Below are 22,208 nucleotides of genomic sequence, written 5' to 3'. Positions count from 1 at the left end.
ATAGCCTATGCTAGATCTTATGTTGCATTTATAGTTTGTTGATATGCATTCGTCCTCTCAAGCTTTCCAACTGTATTGTTTAACCATGTGTGTTGCACAACCAAGTGTTCGGTCTGTGTAGTTGTGATTGACAAATCTTGCTGCTTTTGCTCAACTTGTTATAATGGTTTGATATTTTTTGTGGCTTGATGGATCCTAAACTGTGCAGGCATATTCCACTGGTTTACCATTGCTTTATAAGCTGCGTCTTTCACTGATTTGTGCAGTCTTTCAGATTTCTTCGGATAAACCCCAATGTTTTGTTTCCTTTGCCTAAAATGTTGCCAATGTGTCTAACCCAGGATAGGTTGTTATTTATGGTTACGCCTAAGTATATGCTGGTATCAACATTGTCTTGAGTATGTCCGTTAAGTTTGTATGAAGTATCTATTACTTCTTTGTTCTTCTGTGTTGTTCTGATTATTATGCATTTATTTGAATTGAAACTCGTTTGTCATTTGTTTTTCCAAGTCTTCTAATGATGTTAGGTCTTTAAGCAAAAGGTCTACCTGGTTTTTTATTTTTCTAAAAAGAAAGCGCTCATCTGCAAATAGTTCAGATGATGTTGATATTCTGGCATGTCATTTATGTAGGTCAGAAGCAAAAGAGGTCCAAGAACTGTGCCTTGATGAACGCCAGATAGCTCCGGAACTTGAGAGGAGACGGTTCCATCTAATATTACGCTCTGCATCACGAATCCCTTTGTAGCTTTTACGGTTAACTCCTTATTATAGTTTGAGTTAAAAGCGATGATGTGGTACGTTGTCGATTTTCTTTGCAATGTCAAGAAGGATGATGTCGACTTGTGATTGCGTGTAAGATCGTCTGACATGCTTTCTATAAAACATTGTAATGGAAATTGTTTGTACGAGTATTGTGAAAATAATTGTATAAAATTCGAGAATGCATACTAGTAACGTAAGCGCGTCACTGTTTTTAATATCATGTGGTGTCTGTCGTTGATGGAATATTTTTAACACTGTCATAAAGCGGAAGGTTTATCTAGTCATTAAACCAGATTCCACCCACCATTTTTTCTTAAAATTTCATATACCAATTGAGGAATATATGGCATTTGTTTTCAAATAATTCCTTTTTATGTATTTTAGTGTTTCTTTTTGTTGCACTTCAGTGTTCCTGTTGTTCCTTTATTTTCCTCTTATATTTGATGTGTTTCCCTCAGTTTTTGTTTGTAACCCGGATTTGTTTTCTCTCAATCGATTGATGACGCTTGAACAACGATATACTATTGTCGCATTTATCTATGCCTCACTTAATAACACAAAAGCGCGGAATGATTGCTAATAGGACAACTATCCACCAAAGTTCAAATAATGTGGATGTAAGCAATCAAAGATAACCATACAGCCTTCAACAACGAGGAAAAACAATGAAAAATATATTAAACCATTCAATTGAGAAAAAAAAACTATGGCCTAATCTAAAACAAAACGATTTACAAAAAATAAATATTACACACGAAATAACGACAACCACTGAACTACTGGATCATGACAATTAAGGGACAGACACAAATATTAATGAAAAATTATGGCGGAGTTATGCATGTCTATGAGCGTTTGCCCTTCCCGCATCAGACGATCAGATCGATCGATCATCAAACAAAAACAGAGGGAAGACGTCGCAGGTTAAATATATCAATCCCTTATCCATACTACTAAAAGACACTATGCATATATCTGAGAGTAATCATTGTTACTAACAGATAGTTAAAAACCTGAAGTTTAATTAGCATAGTCGAGTTTTAAATTAATTTAGGTATTCAGATGGTCAAACTATAAGTAATGGGTCAACTATGTTTTGCTTTTATAATCTTTATAAGGTGTAAATAGTGATTAAAGGTACCAGACTTATAATTTAATACGCCAGACGCGCAATGTTGATCGGATAGGATTTGTCTAATCTGAAACTCATTTTCATGTTCTATTATCATTGTCAATAATGACATTATCTTATTTGAAAATAATAGATCAACCAAGTAAAGTCCATTGATTTAACTCATACAGCCATCACACAAAATATGGCTACAGTATAACCCATAAAATCAACACATATTTTGGGCATTAGTACATTACACAATCATTTAGATATTAAGTCTTACAATAGTCATATTTAAGAATGTAGAACATTAATCAGCATCATTTTTCTAACAATCAGTACACATTGAAGCATACATATCCATATCGTAGGTCAGTGGTTTTCTTCAGGTACTCAAGCTTTCTCCACCACTAAAGACTGGCCGCCACGAAATAGCCCAAAAGTGGCGCTTGAAAGTGGCGTTAAAACACCAACAATTCTATTGAAGCATACATCATTATCTTTTAATGCCATCAGTATAACACACAATCATTGTATTTTGAGGTTAAGCATGGTAAGTACTAGGTTGGTCCCTCCGTAATATATCCAGTATGACTTCGGAATATACAAATATTATTGTAGGTATTGTCAAGAATTCCAATAACGGTCGGGAAACAGACTAGGTAAGTACAATCATTGTACATTAATTGAACGCAAACATTATTTATAAATCCCATTATGAAGACCAATATAATCGTTATTAATTGAAATCTTCAGTTTATTTCATTCAAACAAAACATTAAACACATATAGAGTTAATCTGGATGATGTTTTCAAAATATAAATACAGTTCAAAAAATTATTCAATTATACCTTCAATACAGACATGGTTCAACACTATATATTGGGTCTCATTTTCATTTTATCGTGAATGTTTATAATTCATGAATTGTTGTGTCCTTCGTGTTGTCAGAGACATATAATACATATATGTCTCTGGTGTTGTTAAAGAAAACCTAAAATATTTAACACACTGGACAGATTTTGGTAAGAAATCTAGTTTTCCTACTTGTAGCTTTAAGATCATCCCCTGTTTAAGTATGCAATTGTGCCTGATATTCATATGATGAAGACATAATCTTTCAATCAGTTTTATTGAGGTCTGGTGCTGGCATGTCAGTTAACTACTAGTAGTCTGTTGTTATTTATGTATTATTGTCATTTTATTTATTTTCTTTTGTTACATCTTCTGACTTCGGACTCGGACTTCTCTTGAACTGAATTTTAATGTGCGTATTGTTATGCGTTTACTTTTCTACATTGGCTAGAGGTATAGGGGGAGGGTTGAGATCTCATAAACATGTCTTAACCCGCCGCAATGTTGCGTCTGTTTCAAGTCAGGAGCCTCTGGCCTTTGTTAGTCTTGTCTAATTTTTTAATTTTAGTTTCTTGTGTATAATTCGGAGTTTAGTATGACGTCCATTATCACTGTACTAGTATAGAATTTTTTCAACAACAACCCGACCATAGAAAAAAACAACAGCAGAAGTTCACCAACAGGTCTTCAACGTAGCGAGAAATTCCCGCACCCGGAGGCGTCCTTCAGCTGGCCCCTAAACAAATATATACTAGTTATTACTACATGGACAATGAATCGGAGGTATTAACAAAGGAGATGCATTCCTCAAGTTTTGTCATTACAAATTTCATACAATATCTATAGTTTTCCAAAACCGATGTACTGATCTAGTGCTGTGCAGAAACCCAATGCAACATAGTTCAATGATGCCCCCTTTGACAAATTATTAGAACATAGACCCAAACAAAGAAACCGAAAACATAGAAAACAGGGAAATAAAAAAAAATATGCTAAGGAAAGGGCATTTTCATATATCTGAAAGATAAATTAAAGGATTTTTGTAGATATATTTGCCTCTTGTCCTTGTCTTGAATTAGATTCTAAATAACAGAAAAGGTCGACTGAATCGTAACTGTTGGACTTATATCTTTTAAAAATGCTCAACAATTAAAGTGCTATGATAAAAGCAAGCAGTTTTTTACATTTTGGTATGCTTTAATCACAGAAAAATTACAACTCCTGTTAGCGCTGGACACATGACGCGAACAGACACCTTCTATTTGAGTGTCTTCTGCTTGGTTTCTTCTCTTCGTGTTCTCCATCCAATGACTGTTCTTTCTATGCCTATCATTCGTATCCTAAGTTTCCTTTGGACAATCTACATTTCTCTTTCCTGATGGTGTCCACGTTTAGGTGATTCAACAATCGTGCCATATGTCCCACTTCAAAATTTTACATAACCCACTCCATCTCCTGCTTTAAATGGTGTTTGTGAGCCTGTACATGTAGTCTCTCGTAGCAGTTCTAAGTTGGAAATCGTATCTGGTCACAATATCATAAAAGTTCTATACGCTAGTTTTTAGTGTTAAAGGTGTATAGTTTGCCGCCATATCTCTTCTAGTCTTCCCACATTCAGCCACACATAACAACAATAACATTACATTGTTTATATAAATTTTCATTTTAGTATTCTTACTGTATTATTTTGATGCCCGTATTTTTTTCTTGTTTTGTAAAATGTTGCTCTACCTTTTTTTATTATATTTTTTATGTCATTTGTTTTTCGCTGGTATCTATAACAACTCACAGGTATGTGAAACTATCCACTAACTTTTTTCTTTGTTGTCTTATGTTATACTTAAAGGCTGGATGTTGTTTACCTTTTCATCAAGCCGAATCAGACTGATCATCAGAGTATAAGACTATACTATAAGATACAATAAATTTGGATGCATAGGTCATGCAAACAGAAAAGATTTAGATAACTGGATAATGTCAGATCAATTTCAATATTTTAAATTTACAAATCAAAATAAAATTTAAGTTGGAAAAACACATTGGAGCAAATAAGATTGGCTTTATATAAAATGTTAAATATTATTTTTTCCAACTTAAATTTTATTTTGATTTAAAATAATGATTGAAACCAGATGTACACTAGTTTTTGTCACATTAAAGAATTTATTTTAAAGTACACTTCATTCGGCGAACAACTGTAAATATGAAATTGTTATCAGACAGATAAATGTACCGGATGTCTAAAATGATTATCAAATTGTCAACACGATAAAGTCTCTATAAACATACATGTTCAAAAATGACGACGAAACGGTAAGCAAAATAACTTGTGTTTTGGTTTCATATTCTACTGTCTAGAACATACTACAGCACTATTGATTACGTGTCATTTTTCATGAAAATGTTTGAAACATGAGTGTTTGTCAGAAAACAGATTTCTGTTAACGAAAACACTGCACGTAGCAGCAGGTTTGTCAGAATTGAAGAAAAACAACACTGATATACAAAACAAAAACAAAAAGTACTATACCAGACAACGTGCATGTGGAGGCTAACAGTAAAACAAAAGAATCCTGATATATAAATAGACAAAAACAATTTGTCCGAACAATTTACGGGGGTTGTTCATTTAATGTTGCAGTGATTACAAAACACTATTAAATTTGAAAAAAGCCCAATTTATAAAGCTGTTTGTAACTGAGTTTTGTTTTGTATTTGTATTCGCCAAATTCAGCTTTTACAGCATTTTGAGAGTCATATAAGCCGTTTAGTCGAGAAGATTTGAGGAAGTACATGTTTGTCACCTGTTGATATATAACATTGTCGAAGGTTTATTCTGGAAATAAACACTACAAATCAATATCCTAAAACATAGTAAGACTCAAAATAAGGAACGTAATTTAGCACATCAAGAATAAATACAGAAAATCAATATATATATATATATATACTGATGAAAATCAGCGGTACATCTGCTTCATATAACACATGTATAAATCTGACATACACGGATATCATTATTTACAATAGTATTAGAATATATATATAACATACATGTGAGTGTTTCCTTTACTTTGCATTGTTAATCAAGTATTTTTACACCATTATTATTAACTAAAGCAAATTAGAATCATTTCATAATATTTAATTTCCTATAGTTGATGTTTTTTTTCTTCATTTTTATGTCCTATATATATGTATTTCTTATTCATTTTTATACGTATGTTAATTACAACTTAATTTACATTTCAACTATTATGGATATATGAATAGCAATATAAGTGTAATGAAATAAAAGTCTTTAGGAACATGACAGTTGTTTCTATTCGTTTTGATGTGTTTGAGCTTTTGGTTGCTTTTTGATATAGAACTTTCCGTTTCGAAATTACCTTGAAGTTCTTTTTGTTTGCTATTAAACTTTTTTTTTATATTCATCTTTCAAAAAATAATCTGTTTACATCACCGTATAACGACCTATAAGTACAGTATGTATACAGATGTAAATATTGACCAAATCCTGATCATGTAACGGTTCAGTTTTATTCGATTCATAACACTTGACGTATACAGACAATTAATCAAGTAGCTGTTTAATAGAAGATAAATTGTTCCTTAAATGAAGCTATTTTCTAATATTGAAATGTTATCTCATATAATAAAGGATTCGAAAAGCAGTTAAAAAGAGCCATTGCATACGTTACTAGTATCTTATTAGAACTGATAAAAAGGGAGACTCCCAATCTTATACAGTATCTTGAGATTGTTTAATTCTAGAACTTCAAATAATTTACTGCCTGTCAATCCAAACCATTTTCTTTCATAAAATCAATCGAAAGACCTTTGTTTATGTAGAGAATATCTTTGATCGTATTTACTGTCAAGCTAACTGTAAATTAAGGGACATCCAGTCATTCTGTGGATATAAATCTATTTATGCGAGATTCGAAAATGATTGATCGTTGTTACAAATTGATAGCTAATACCTCTAACAGTAAAAAGTTCATCTCATGTCTCTTCAGTATTGACCCCAACCGAAATTGTAATACTAGCCATTGATGGTGCACATTGATGGACATTCAGCTATAAAGCATTCGTTTTAAAACGTTTCTCGGTTTGTACATTCTTCAATTAGAAACTTCTATTGAATAATGAAGCAGTTTTAGGAAATAGAGATTCTAAATAAATAAATTGAACATTTCAGGTTTCCAGAAACTTTTGTCGAGGAATTCCATGATGGGGATTCAGTATCAAAGATGAGGTATAACGACTTGGGCAACACTGGCATGAAAGTATCAGTTCTCAGTTACGGTATGTATTGTCATGACACCTAACTATACTTACTTTCAAGATGAAGTAAGTCTGTATCATACCTCAAATATCGATATATCATTTAAACAGGTGATTATTCGTTTTGTGAGGAAAAACACGTGTTTGTAGAAGTGGTTTGCTAGAAGTGCTAAACCTATGTTTGCTTAAGAGATTTTATTGTCCTCGAATTTGGTCCGGTTCCTTATCTGGAAAAAATGCAAAGGAAATCACATCACAATTGAAAAAGTCTAAAATCAAAAGCATAAACTATTTAAAAGAGGGACGAAAAATACCAAAGGGACAGCCAAACTTATAAATCTAAAACAAACTGATAACGCCATGGCTAAAAATGAAAAAGACAAACAAACAACAGCACACATGACACAACATAGGAAACTAAAGAATAAACATCACGAACCTCACCAAAAAAACTAGGGGTATTCTCAGGTGCTCCGGAAGGGTAAGCAGATCTGCTCCCCAACCTATTTGTGTTAGAGTATATCGTAATTTATTAGCAACTCTCCAACATTATAGCAGTTCACTAACGCTTCAAATGATTAAAAGCAACACATAGGCTACGGACCTTTTAAATTGTAAAGCTAAATGCGCTCTTGGTATTATTCATTATCTTGTAACTTAAAAAGTTATCCTGGTTATGGCGTAGAATCCATGTCTTATAATTGTGAGTTGTACACGCGCGTCCGACGTACACAATTGCAAGCATGGCATCTATAATGAGTTGGGTTACAACCGCTTCGTCCATGACAAGCTAGACAAGAATTGACATTGATATGGTCATAATTATTAATAAAATGTTTACAAAACTTTATAAAATACTATATATGCTCCACCCATGAACAAATTAGCTAAGCTGATTTGGCAAAAGCGTTCGTCCTCGATGCTCTTCAACTTCATACTTTCTTTGACCTTTTTATATTTTTGGGTTTCAGCGTCACCAATGATTTTTTGTAGATGAAACACGTGTCTTTCATACCAAATTTTCAGCCTGGTATTTATGATGAGTTCATTCATTTCCAAATTTGGCAAAAACTTTCGTCCTCGATACTTTTCAACTTCATACTTTATTTGACCTTTTTTTATTTTTTGGATTTGAGCGACACTGATGAGTCTTGTGTAGACGAAACGCGCGTCTGACGAATCAAAATATAAGCCTGGTACCTTTGATAACTATTTCTAGTCAGTGACAGTGCAAATTTGCCAAACTTCATTCTGCTCGACCTACCTTGCACGTACCTATTATATTGATAGTGATTTATTTTTGTAGACGAAACGCACATCTGAAATATGTAATATTTCAGCCTTTTATTTATGATGAGCTCATTCATATCCATGTTTGATATCGCATATTCAGTGGTAGATTTATCATATATTTTTTTTATCTAACTCATCATGCATACCACAATACGTTTCCGGTTGGATTACTCATATTTGGTAAATACTAATCAAATAATTTCTGTAATTCAAAACAGGCGCTTCTTCACTAGGCAGCGTTTTTCATGAAACTAATGATGCAGAGTCACAGAAAGTTGTTGAGTTCGTCCTTAAAAGTGGAATCAACTATATAGACACCGCTCCTTGGTATGGTCATGGTAAATCAGAAACAGTTCTAGGCAAGGTATGCAAATCTTTTACAAGGAAGAGTATATTTATAGAATTTTTAGCAGCTATGTAACTACAACTGGGTAAACGTTTATAATAATAAAAAAAAAACTCGAAATAGATATACATATGGAATTATTTTTTAAAAATTGTAGATAGTAGACAAAGACACTAACAATACATTGCGTGTATGATATCTTTTCCAAATTATTATTAAGAAGGAGCTTTTCCATTATTTGAACTCTTGTTTTAAACTGCATCCATTCATACATATTATTTGAATTGTTGTTCCTTAAATGGAATATGAAACCATATAATAAGAACAAATCAAAGGATATGATACAGGAGCAGGCATTTGTGTTCCAAATGTTATCAACGTTTTTTTTACATTCAACAACTAATGCTATACAGTATGGACAAAGGACAAAGGATTGATTTTAAACCAAAACAAATTGACAAAATAGTTGTCAAAGGTACCAGGATTATAATATACTACGCCAGACGCGCGTTTCGTCTACATAAGACTCATCAGTGACGCTCAAATCAAAATAGTTATAAAGCAAAAACAAGTACAAAGCTGCAAAGCAGTAAGGATCCAAAATTCCAAAAAGTTGTTCCAAATACGGCTATGATAATCTATGCTTGGGATAAGAAAATCCTTATTTTTTCGAAAAATTCAAAGTTTCGTAAACAGGAAATTTATAAAAATGATCAAATAATTGATATTCATGTCAACGCCGAAGTGCTGACTACTGGGCTGGTGATACCCTCGGGGACGATAAACGTCCATCAGCAGTGACGCGCGTTTTGCCTACATAAGACTACAAAAAAGTGACAAAGTTTTAGGCATAATATGGCGATGAGACAGCAACCTTCGGCACAAAACCAAAGAATCCACACCCAGTGTAAAAAACATTTAAAAACATGTATCATTTTAGGCATTGCCATCAGTTCAAAGACAATCTTATTATTTGGCAACAAAAGTTGGACGTTATCAGCCAGAGGTAGAGAACATGTTTGATTTCAGAGCAGAAAGGGTAATACAGAGTGTAGACGAGAGTTTACAGAGGCTTGGGTTGGAATACATTGATATCATACAGGTAAGATAAAGGGTAATACAGAGTGTAGTCGAGAGTTTACAGAGGCTTGGGTTGGAATACATTGATATCATACAGGTAAGATAAAGGGTTAAACAGAGTGTAGACGAGAGTTTACAGAGGCGTGGGTTGGAATACATTGATATCATACAGGTAAGATAAAGGGTTATACAGAGTGTAGACGAGAGTTTACAGAGGCGTGGGTTGGAATACATTGATATCATACAGGTAAGATAAAGGGTAATACAGAGTGTAGACGAGAGTTTACAGAGGCGTGGGTTGGAATACATTGATATCATACAGGTAAGATAAAGGGTAATACAGAGTGTAGACGAGAGTTTACAGAGGCTTGGGTTGGAATACATTGATATCATACAGGTAAGATAAAGGGTAATACAGAGTGTAGACGAGAGTTTACAGAGGCGTGGGTTGGAATACATTGATATCATACAGGTAAGATAAAGGGTAATACAGAGTGTAGACGAGAGTTTACAGAGGCTTGGGTTGGAATACATTGATATCATACAGGTAAGATAAAGGGTAATACAGATTATAATGCAATTTTTATGTAACACTCTTTTTCATTGGCTAGAAGTTACCGTCAAATCCACAGTTGACCAGGCGTGACTTAAGAGGGACCCGCCGTTTTGAATTGAATGGATCAACAAATGTTTGATTACTATAATAGTATTGAAAATAAAACAACACTTAACTCTAATTCGCCGTTTTAATGTGATTTTATCCGAATTTGAATCGTAGAGGTAACCTAATAACCTCCAGTTAGTAAGATTTCATTTGTATGACGTCACGTTCAGTCATGACGCCTTAACGCCAAAATTGTTCATTAAGTTTCGTGGATTTTTTCTGTTTGTCAAATTTATACATTTTTTCAAGCTCTAACGTATTGTTTCTTTTTTGTAATGCATTATAACCGGAATAACAGTACTGTAGTTAAAATGTTGACACCGTCAATTTTTATTTGACCGTCGCATATTTCCGTTTTACTGTCTCCGCTACGACTATAGTACTGTTATTCTTAAGCGTAGACGAGAGTTTACAGATCGTGGGTTGGAATACATTGATATCATACAGGTAAGATAAAGGGTAATACAGAGTGTAGACGAGAGTTTACAGAGGCTTGGGTTGGAATACATTGATATCGTACAGGTAAGATAAAGGGTAATACAGAGTGTAGACGAGAGTTTATAGAGGCTTGGGTTGGAATACATTGATATCATACAGGTAAGATAAAGGGTAATACAGATTGTAGACGAGAGTTTACAGAGCATGGGTTGGAATACATTGATATCATACAGGTAAGATAAAGGTACAAATAAAGGCAACAGTAGCATATCGCTGATCAAAAGTCATAAATCGATTGAGAGAAAAAAAAATCCTGGTTACAAACTACAACCCCGATGGAAACTCGTCAACTGTAAGAGAAAAACAACGAAATAACAGAACACAGAAGTGCAACAAAGAACAAACATCAATGCAACGTCCATCGAAACGAACGATGGAACTCATAATGTATAGAATTAATATTACATTTTTCGTAACCCTGTTGAATCCGTCTTCTGCAAGGCAAATTCGTAAAAGAAAATCCATAAAAACGGACAAAATCAAAAATTATCAAACATAACAACAAAACGAGTGAAAAACAACTGTCTTATAAAATGTTTTACGATATATAGTAGTGAAAAGGTTACTTCAATATTAACAAAACTATACAAAGCAAAAAAAAACCAGTTTAATTTTAAGACCAAATTTATTTTATTCTATTCTTGAAATGACCTTTTGTCTTTTAAATTCACTCATTTGTACCTCAGGAATAGATTACCTTAGCTGTATTTGGCAAAACTTTTAGGAATTTTTTGTCCTCAATGCTCTTCAACTTTGTACTCTATTTGGCCTTTTTTATATTTTTTTGATTCGAGCGTCACTAATGAGTCTTTTTAAGACGAAACGCGCGTCTGACGTAAATATAATATTTTGATCCTGGTATTTATGATGAGTTTATTTGCAACCACTGGGTCGATGACGCTGCTGGTGGAGATTGATTTTCCGAGGATATCACCAGCCCAGTTGTCAGCACTTCTGTGTTGACTTGCGTTATCATTGATATAATATGTTCATAATTATAAATTAACTGTTAACAAAACTTCGAATTTTTGAAATACTGAGGCTTTTCTATCTGAGGAATAGATTACCTTAGCTGTATTTGGCAAAACTTTTAGGAATTTTTGGTCCTCAATGCTCTTCAACTTTGTACTCTATTTGTCCTTTCAAACATTTTTTGATTCGAGCGTCACTAATGAGTCTTTTTAAGACGAAACGCGCGTTTGGCGTAAATATAAAATTTTGATCCTGGTATTAATGATGTGTTTATTTGTTTTATTCTAAAAAGATCGTCGGTTTATATAGGAAAGAATCTATTCTGTGTCATGTTAACCAGTTTTTAGATTATAAAGCTTCTAGAGAATATAAGTTGTGGACCATCTTTTTGTTTCAATTTGTATTGTCAAACATTTTGTAAATGTTATAAAACTTCATTAAAGTTATCAGGCATATAAATGTGTTTGCTAAATATGTTTTTTTCCCTTCCTAATCCTGGTCCGTGACGCTCTTATCAATACAGTTGAAAGGCCTTATTAAAGTGTGAACTGAGACGCATTAAAACCAAAAATTATCAAAAAGTTGTGCCAAATAAAAATTTGGTAATCTATACTAGTGGTAGAAAAACACTAGTGTTTCGAATGATTCAATATTATAAAAACAGAAAATTTAAACAGATTAGGAAATATTTTTATGATATATATTTTGGACCAGAATGAATAAAAATAAATGAAAACTTTGAACTCATATACTATAAGCCAAAATAACAGGCTCAAGCAACCTGCAAGTAGAATCATCCCGCCGACATTGAGATTAATAGGAAATTCAATAGCATTCTCACATCCACAAAAAATAATACTCAGTAAAACAGGGTCCCGTTGAATGCAAGACATCAGCTGAGATCGCTTCCTAAACCAAATTGTCATGAACCAAAAGGAAGTAAAGAAAGCGGCAAGAAAACACAGGATTTGTTTCTTATTAGCAACAGTTCATTAGGAAACAAAATAAAAGTTATATAGTGGACGATGAATCGGGGTGAATTGACAATTGGAAAGCTAAAACTATTACGTTTGTCTTAGATTCTAGATCTGTGACAATATCGAAGACGAGATCAAGATATGAATTATATCTTCTACTTGCGGTAGTATCCTTTATATCAAGTTCACTGGGATATATTATATGCAAGCACTCACTGAAATGTGAATATTTACAAGCATCTGGCAGACTAAAAAACTTGTAAAGAGAGAGCAAAAGAATGGTTGATTGATGAACGCATGATCCACACAGTAAATCAATCTATTTAAATTTTGAACTCTGACTTCGTCATACTCCATTTAGTGAAGTATAAAAAAAATCACAGTTCTATATCTAAATTAGATTGATAATGAAGAGAAATATTTCCTACGTAAAACAAAATCTCTGAAAAAAAAACCAGCGCTGGGATAACCCCTATCAAAAGACCAAAAAGATTATTCAACACTGCCATAGACAAAGCTTTCATTTGGAACCAACAATATCAATCGGTCTTCACAAAAGAAGTAAGCATGAAAGTCAAATACCAAAAAATTAACAATGTGTATAGTGTGTACAAATTGTAATGTTGTACAAATTATAATGTGCATAGATTTTGTCTACAGTGTTTATGATCTGATTCACACAATAGAATAGTATTTTTGTTTTGCATAATTCTGTCATATATATGACTTCATAATACAGTCTAATACTGAGCATTGAAATACAAATCTTCATTAGAACACAAAAAACTGTTTTTGTTTGAACACCGGTATACTACTGTTGACTTTATTTATGGATATGATTTTGGTAAAAGGAGAAAAGCAAAAATAGAATTTAAACTATTCAGGTGTCCTTATTTCGAGTTTTAGCAAAACTTTTTGGATTTTGGGTCCTCAATGCTCTTGAATTTTATACCACAACAGTGACAACCAGGAACTATTCGAGTTACAGTATTTCAAAATGATTCCGAGATACCCGCAATACATGTTCTATACTAGTAATGATACTCTACGGTCAGTGTACGTTTTTAACACATGTAAATACTTAACAGATAGACCTTATGCAATCACTAAATGATATTTATACTTATTGATAAGGATGAATCTTCAAATGCCTATTTGCACCTTCACACTTTTAATTTATTTCCTTTTTTCATCATGTTTCTTTGATGAGTTTTTACTATGTGCAAATAGAACTTATATTTTGGTATTAAATTCTAGGGGTATGGTCTTGAAAAGTTATGTACATGTATTCTAGGTGCACGACATGGAATTTGCGCCTAATTTAGACATAATTATCAATGAAACACTACCAGCTCTCCAGAAAATCAAAGACAGTGGAAAGGCAAAGTTTATTGGCATAACAGGTTATCCTTTAGAAAATTTTAGGTGAGTTTTTTTATATTTGTTTTTAAATGTATCCGTGCGTATTTCATAACAAAGGCGTTAGTCAATATCGTTACCATATGAAATTGTGTACTGATAATCTGAAGATATTTTATTCTAGCTTATCTTTTTCTTTCTTTCAGGCGTATGTTAATTTAACATTTATTTACCCGAGATATCCCGTCATTTAAACTACATGTTCTAAAATAATGCTTTCAGTCAAGAATTTTAAATCAGATATAAAAACAATTGTAAATAGAAAGAGAACTTTGAAAAGCAACACTACATATAATGGGATGTTCGTATGGAACAAACGTATAAATGCACTGACAATTAAAAAAAACCCTCAAAGATATCAGGCTTTTAGTTTGTACTTGAGACGCACGGACATTAAAATCATTGATCGAGGGTCGAAATTCTGAAAGGTTAGGCCAAATACAGCTTAAGTAATCTATTCCTGGGGTAGCAAATCATAAGATTTAAAACAACTCCAAAAACAAAATGTTAGACATTATTATAAATTAAGGAATGTATCTCCCTCATGCAAAGCTGTGATTCCTTTCACAGATTTGGCTATACTTTTTGGACCTTTTGGATTATAGCTCTTCATCTTTTATATAAGCTTTGGATTTCAATTATTTTGGCCACGAGCATCACTGAAGAGACATGTATTGTCGAAATGCGCATCTGGTGCAGGAAAATTGGTACCGTTAATATTACACAATATATTTATAAATATCCCAATATCAATGATAATTCATGTCATCACCGAAGTGTTGACTGCTGGGCTGTTGATACTCTATTAGAGGAAACCACTAACAGCAGTTGTATCGACACAGTCCGATTGTTGTCTTTTATCACTGTTTCTGCTGAGCAGTCAATTAAGAAAACCACTACTTTAGCACGACCATTATTTGATGATAGGTGATGTGAAGTTAACTGAAAATACAGAATTCAGCACAATATACCAAGCGAACCCTTACGTATATGAAAGTAACAACAAATTGCCAAAACCAAGTCGTCTACAGCAGCGAACCTGACATTTCATTCATCTCAGTATTGTCACATTTAGACTGAGTGTAATTCTAATTACCTCAAACAAAGCGCATGACTCAATCCTAAAATAGAAGCTACTGTATGTGTTCACTTCTAGTGTTGCTGTGCTCTGTTGTATCAAATACACAAAAGGGAAAGAAACACAATAGAAATAACTAAAACCTATCAGCCTTTATGATACTTAAAACCTCTGTTATGGAAGAGAATGGTAGAGTTTGAAATGTATCATTCATTTGTAATGCAAACTTCTTTTTTTTATTAACACCATTTTGCAATATTAATTGTGAACTTTGAAAATTTGTTTGGAATGTTAAATGGTCTCATTATCATTTTTTCGCTTTTCAGAACAGTGATAGATAAAAGTACTATCAAGATTGATACCGTATTAACATACTGTAGAGCATGTATGCACGATAACTCACTGGTGGATTATATTCCATATTTTCAGGTATTAAAACTCTTTTTACTCATCAAAGATATGGGTCAACAATTCCACCAAGCATCTTAATTAAACTGCAAAGGCGTTTCTTTTCACATTCACTAGTAATAAACACAAACTTGAGTCTGATTGGGGTTTTTGTTTTGTTTTGTAAAGGAGTTTCTATTATTATATGTTATCTTTGTTAAAGAGTAGATTATCTTTCTTTAAACTTATTTATAACTTTATGTTATTGAACAACATTTATATTATGTTTTATCTGGAAAATATTGTATAAGGCAATTTTAAATTATTTGTTATAGACTGAAAACAGTAAACAAAAATAAAAAAATACCGAATTCCGAGGAAAATTCAAAACAAAAAGTCCGTATTCAAATGGTAAAATCAAAAGCTAAAACACATCAAACGAGTGTATATCAACTGTCGTATGAAAATATGGATATATGCACACAAAAAAAGTATTAAAAAAACTCAGAAAGTCTCAATATCAATATTTACTATGCTACATATAAGTAAATACCAACATTAACAAAGAGGTAGTTTGGATGCATTGTACTAAATATTTCAAAGTATTAATTCGTATCATACAAGAACCATCAATATTATTGGCATTGTATTTTAATAGGAAAATGGTATTGGTATTGTCAATGCTTCGCCTATTGGTATGGGGCTACTTTCTAATAGAGGACCTCCAGAATGGCATCCTGCATTACCTGAAATCAAAGATGCTTGCAAGAAATGTGCAGAGTACTGTAAGGTAAATATATTGTGAATTTACATAATATCGAAAACAACTAGTTGCTGAGAACTTTTACAGGACGCATATTATTCCTTAAGTTGCAATATGATTTACAGATATATTCTTTCCGTTTTAAATATTGCACTGTTTTAAAATCAATGTTTTGTTATGGTATAACCTAATTATACCAGTACTCTCAGACCTGTACTTGTGTCTGTTTCATTTTATATCTGTGTTTCGTCAAATAGTCAATTTCCAATTGATTTCCTTTATTTTGTTCTTTAAATGTGTTGTGATATAACGATACGGTATGCCTGGGGTTTTCTCGCTTTTAAAGGTCACACGGTGAACAACAATTGATTGTATCCGCGTCATTTTGGTTTCTGGTTGATATTTGTTCATTAAAAAACCATGACACGCCTCCTTATTCTTATTGCGGCGTAAAGCAACCAACAATCAATCAATCTTATTCTTATTATGTATAACTGATTTGTACTTTGAAGGCACAAAATGTAGATATTTCCCGAATAGCAACAGCTTTTACTTTACAACAAGAAGTAGCTACAACATTGGTCAGTTCTGCAAGGTAAGAAAGTTGGATTTAAAAGATTTGATGCTTTACAGAATCATTGTCATTTGACAAAAATTAACTAAATATAGAAAAATTATTATTTATCGAACTCATTGATGCTACTATCTTTTCTGGAGTTCAAGAGTCTATATATTTCTACAATTCATAGATGTAGTTGAAGAATATTCAAATATTTATTTTGTATCTATTGTTCAATATCAAATTTTCCTTACAATATGTCCATTACTTTTCATTTAGTTTAGAGAATATGAAAAAGAACCTTGACTCAGTATACAATCCACTAACGGAAAAGGAGAAACAGGTGTCAAGTTATGTAATCAAAACGTAAGTTAAGCAAAAAAATAAGAAAGAAACAATAAAACAAAGTAATTTTACATTATACAAAACTGTGCAAGATAACAGTTTAAGATCAAGATACGTTATCAATACATACGAAAAGTAAAAATGACTTCCATGAACATTTTTTGCAAAATAACACTGTGTCAGCAAGTCAAAAAATACAAAATACATTTATATGTATAAATACATATATGTATATATATACAACTCGTCTAAACATCAACCAAACAATGTTAGATCTGCTATATATATATATAGCTGTGGGGTCAATGTAGTTTTGCTGATTATTTCTCAGCATGTGAATGTAGGACTGTATGATGTTAACATGTTAAATAGTTTTACTTTTAACTAGTTGTCATTAAATGCTTTTGTTCTTTGATATGAAAAATTGAAATGTTTAAAATGGTTTTACGTGTTTCAATGGTATTATAGAGTAAAGAACTTTTTTGTATTCACTGTTTCTATTGTTTGTTTGTTAATTTAAGAAAGCAATGTGTATTTTCTAATTTCACGTCCCGAGGCTTTAAAGTACTTAAGAATATGAAAATGCATGTCTTCTCATGAAAATTGTCATTTTTTACATTTATTAAATATGTTTCAGATATTTAGATCCACTGTCAGTTAAACACTGGGAAGGTGCAGAAGTAGCACAGTACCGGGATTCCACAGCAAAACTTAACAAAAGCAATTAATTTACAAGTAATTACATTCACAACTTGATTTTGAAATACAAAAATAAGTAAGCAATAAACGTGGTTGTTAAATCTGATTTATGCTTTTGTATGGTTCTTTGTTAAATATTTTTTTGTTTTTTTGGTTCTTATTGAGATTGTGACATGGTGATGACTGCTGTACCCCTATTTTGACAATTTCTTCACGCATCGTTGTAAATATAATGGAATTTGATGCGACTGTCATACAAGTGAGAGGTTAAGCGCGGTAAAACCAGGTTCAATCCACCATTTTCTACATTTGAAAATACCTGTACCAAGTCAGGAATATGACAGTTGTCCATTCGTTTGATGTTTTTTATCATTTGATTTTGATATTTGATTAGGGACTTTCCGTTTTAAAGGAGTAGGTCCGGTAAGGGCCGATTCTGGCGTTAAAGGAGTAGGTCCGGTAAGGGACAACCTTTATACACGTTTTGTATCATGATCAAATACAACTTACATTTCAATATTATGAATGAACACGAATGCGGCCACTTTCATTTTAGACGGAAACCACAATTTTGTAAAACTGCTATATTTTGGGGCCAAAAAGGGGTCTTACTGAACTTACTCCTTTCAGGTTTATCTAACGAAAATTTTTGGACACTTTTTAAACACTTAAGGTAGATTCATGGTATACCGCCATCTTGGATTGAACAATCACAGTAAAAAGTCGGTCTAGTTATTTGTCTAAATCTGCAAATTTGGAGACAGATTTGCAATTTGATGGTTAGACAGTTTAATAATATAAAGAAAACTTGGCAATTTATTGTATAATTCAAAATAATTAAACAAATATCATTTTATTTTGCTTTTTAAATCATTTTTTTCAAATGAGCTATTTAAGGGAAGATAACTCTTTTAGTAAAAAATTTATACTGGACAGATAGGGAATTTTTTTCTTTTTACTTGTAGCAAGAAAACAAGTTCGGTGACACCATTTTTTCTTCTTATTTTCTTAAAACATATTACAACACCTGTCTTTTTCACAATTTATTTCAAAATTCTATCTCATAGATTATTTTTTATGCACACAATTGTGTTTTTCCATTAACAATCTAACCAAATTTAGGCAATTTTCAACGACTCATAGCTTGAAAAATAGCACGGTGACCCCTACTTTTTATTATATTTTTGAAAAGAGCATATTAAAATCTTCATTCTGGCTAAGTATAAGAAAATTCTGTCTCAAAAAAGATTTACTTATGATCTACCTTAAGTGTCTATTTTAATTAATTCAATTAGTTTATCTGAAAGATTTTAGCTGATTATGACATTAAAAACCCTCCGATTCAAGCTAAAATGTGAAAAATTTATCAAATATGCAAACAATCGTCACTTTTCAGATGGTTTTTGTCAAAAATGAAAGTGGTCGCATCCATGTTCATCCTCAGCCTTTATATATGTTATGTATAATCATCAAATGCAACTTACAATTTAATATTAAGAATGAACACGAATGCGGCCACTTTCATTAAAGGCGGAAACCGTCTAAAATTTAACCAAAATGCTAAATTTGTGAAGATTTCAGTAATTTAGCATGACTTAATGATGTTAGTACCCGATATATGTGCATTGTATTGTCAAGAACAGACCATTTTTGTGTACCAGAAGCATTCTACTTTCCAATATATAGCGAAAAGATTACATTTTCACAATTTTGCAACACTGCTATATTTTGGGGCCAAATTGGGGTCCTACTGAACCTACTCCTTTCCCTCGAAGTTCAGTATTTTTGTGGTTTTTCCTTTTCACAAAATTTTATTACATTGTAAAATTGTCAGAAAACTTATATTTAACTGTCACGCTTGTTACAAAGTGTTACAAACTAAATTAACTTAAATTTACAAAAAAATGTAAGAACACTGTTATCACAAAGGGATTATTTTTTTTATTTTTCTTAGTTTTCATGATAGTAAAATTGCACAAATGTTAAGAATGATGAGGTATTTGGATCGTACACATTTGACTGATCCGATGTGGATTTTGATGCTTCTTTCGTACAAGTGAGAGGTTTAGCTAGCTATAAAACCAGGTCTTATCCCCCATTTTCTACATAAGAAAATGCCTGTACTATGTCAGGATTATGACAGTTGTTATCCATTCGTTTAATGTGTTTGAGCTTTGGATTTTGTCATTTGATTAGGGACTTTCTGTTTTGAATTTTCCTCGGAGTTCAGTATTTTTTGTGATTTTGCTTTTTATAAGAACTTGCCATTATGTATATTAGGGTCCATAACAATGGTAAAGTTAGACAGGGTCAGACTATAATGTTACAGTCCTGACAAATACTGTTCAATTGAACACCAAAAACAGTATACGATATACAATGAAAACCATGCATTTTGTCAAGTACAGAACGTGATCTGAATATGAAGTTTGCATTGCCGAGTGTGAATGCGCATAGCTATTAGATGTGTCTAGGAATTTATACATCCAACGTTCGTGTATTTAGTTATGATGTTTCATTCGTAAATTGTGTTGGATATTGTGATATATCTTATCGTTTGTGGTTTTAATTCTATTTTTATTTTCTACATTTATGTAAAAGTAAAGATAACTAGTCAGCTAATTCATTTATAAGATTTTTAGTTTGTAGCATCTATATGCACAGGACTTATTTATTTTAACACAGTTTGATTTAGACGAAAAATTGATATGGTTAGAAATACAAATAATTACACCATTAATAGCACATTTCTATATAAAGTATGGTTAGAAAATAATCAAATAACACCATAACAAACGTAATCCCAATTTTATACTACTATTCCTTTTTAGAAAATTTACTTGTGACGTCACTTTTTGTGGCGTTGATACATTTGTGTTTCTCAAGTTTATAATTATATTGTGTCTTACTTGTGTACTGTCGTAAATTAATTTTAGGTGTTCATTTGTTATTCTGTGGTTTACATGTTGAAATGTACTATTATGTTGTGTATTAGTATATTTCTCTATCCTGAGTGTTCTTGCATTTATGTGTTCTGTATTCCTGTCACGTAATGTTGCCATTTTAGCGGTATTTTTAACATTGCCATATAAGAAGGAGGATGGATAGCCATAACACCATGTTTAAATTACTATTTGTTCTTGAAATAGTCTGTACCAAGTCAGGAATATGGCAGTTGTAATCAAATAATTCGTTTCTATCTATGTTGGTGTTTGTTTTTGTAGCAGTTCAGTGTTTCTGTTGTTCCGTTGTTTTCCTCTTATAGTTGATGTGTTTCCCTCGGTTTTTTTACCCTTATTTGTATCAAGTAAGTCGATCTATGACTATTTAACAGCGGTATACTACTATTGCCTTTTTCGGGCAAGATGAAAATACAAAAGGTCGACATACGCTATGGTCCTGGCCTATATTATATATAGGGACATTGGAACATAAACATCAAATGATGTACAATTCTATTTGTGTCCTTTGATCAATATTGCTTTCGCTGCTAGATTGGTCTTTTTATTTCTTGACTAAATATTTTAAATGTGATGTTTAAAACGAGATATGAACCAGGAACAAATAAATATTATAAATCTATAATTGTAAAAACTCTTCAAAGATCTAAGGCTTATAGAAACGCGTTTCGTCTACCAATAAGTGTCGCTAGTTGGAATACGAAGTTGAAGCATATTAAAAATCGAAAATCGAAAAATTTCAATATTGTGACAGAAACTCATCAATATCACATATTCAATAAATTTTATGCTGTATCCGACTCAAGGTTAGACGTATTAAGAGGGGAAAAAACAAGTCAAATTTAAATTTTAAAACGCCATCCCTCTGTTCGTTGTTTGTTACATATCATCCATTGCACATTAGATGTGAGTTGTGTAAATACAATCTGCTGGACATTGTTTTTGTTCAGTATAATTCAAGTATGAATAGACATTAAAGAGATATTTTTTACTGTTGATCTGGTGTTATTATGGACATTTGGTCTCAATACAAGGTATTTTTTGACACTTTTTAACCCTTTGAACTAACTAGAATGTAAGAGTTCGCATTCTTTTTCTAAATTTCTTCTGCTAGAGAAAGAGTCTAAACATATACCAAACATACATG

At 32.2% G+C, this 22,208-nt stretch overlaps 1 protein-coding gene across 1 annotated transcript; it reads left to right on the top strand.

Moving 5' to 3' along the window:
- Window positions 1-4,885: 4,885 nt before the first annotated feature.
- LOC139513487 (uncharacterized) lies at window positions 4,886-18,207 on the top strand. Its single transcript, XM_071302042.1, has 10 exons — window positions 4,886-5,047; window positions 6,936-7,042; window positions 8,533-8,678; window positions 9,601-9,762; window positions 14,146-14,276; window positions 15,675-15,777; window positions 16,394-16,525; window positions 17,011-17,093; window positions 17,337-17,423; window positions 18,040-18,207. Exons 1-10 carry the CDS (start codon window positions 5,034-5,036, stop codon window positions 18,128-18,130), a joined length of 1,056 nt encoding a protein of 351 aa, XP_071158143.1. The 5' UTR covers window positions 4,886-5,033; the 3' UTR covers window positions 18,131-18,207.
- Window positions 18,208-22,208: the final 4,001 nt, after the last annotated feature.

The sequence above is a fragment of the Mytilus edulis genome, chromosome 2, assembly GCF_963676685.1.
Source record: "Mytilus edulis chromosome 2, xbMytEdul2.2, whole genome shotgun sequence".
In the NCBI taxonomy this organism is placed as follows: Eukaryota; Metazoa; Mollusca; class Bivalvia; order Mytilida; family Mytilidae; genus Mytilus; species Mytilus edulis.
Note: the sequence above shows the minus strand (reverse complement) of the source record. Positions and strands in the feature narration are given on the sequence as shown.

Bases quoted from the DNA above. Each gene is read 5' to 3' on its own strand.
- LOC139513487 (XM_071302042.1), top strand. The intron at 7,043-8,532 runs GTATGTATTGTC...AATTCAAAACAG, and splicing joins AGTATCAGTTCTCAGTTACG to GCGCTTCTTCACTAGGCAGC. The intron at 8,679-9,600 runs GTATGCAAATCT...GTATCATTTTAG, and splicing joins CAGAAACAGTTCTAGGCAAG to GCATTGCCATCAGTTCAAAG.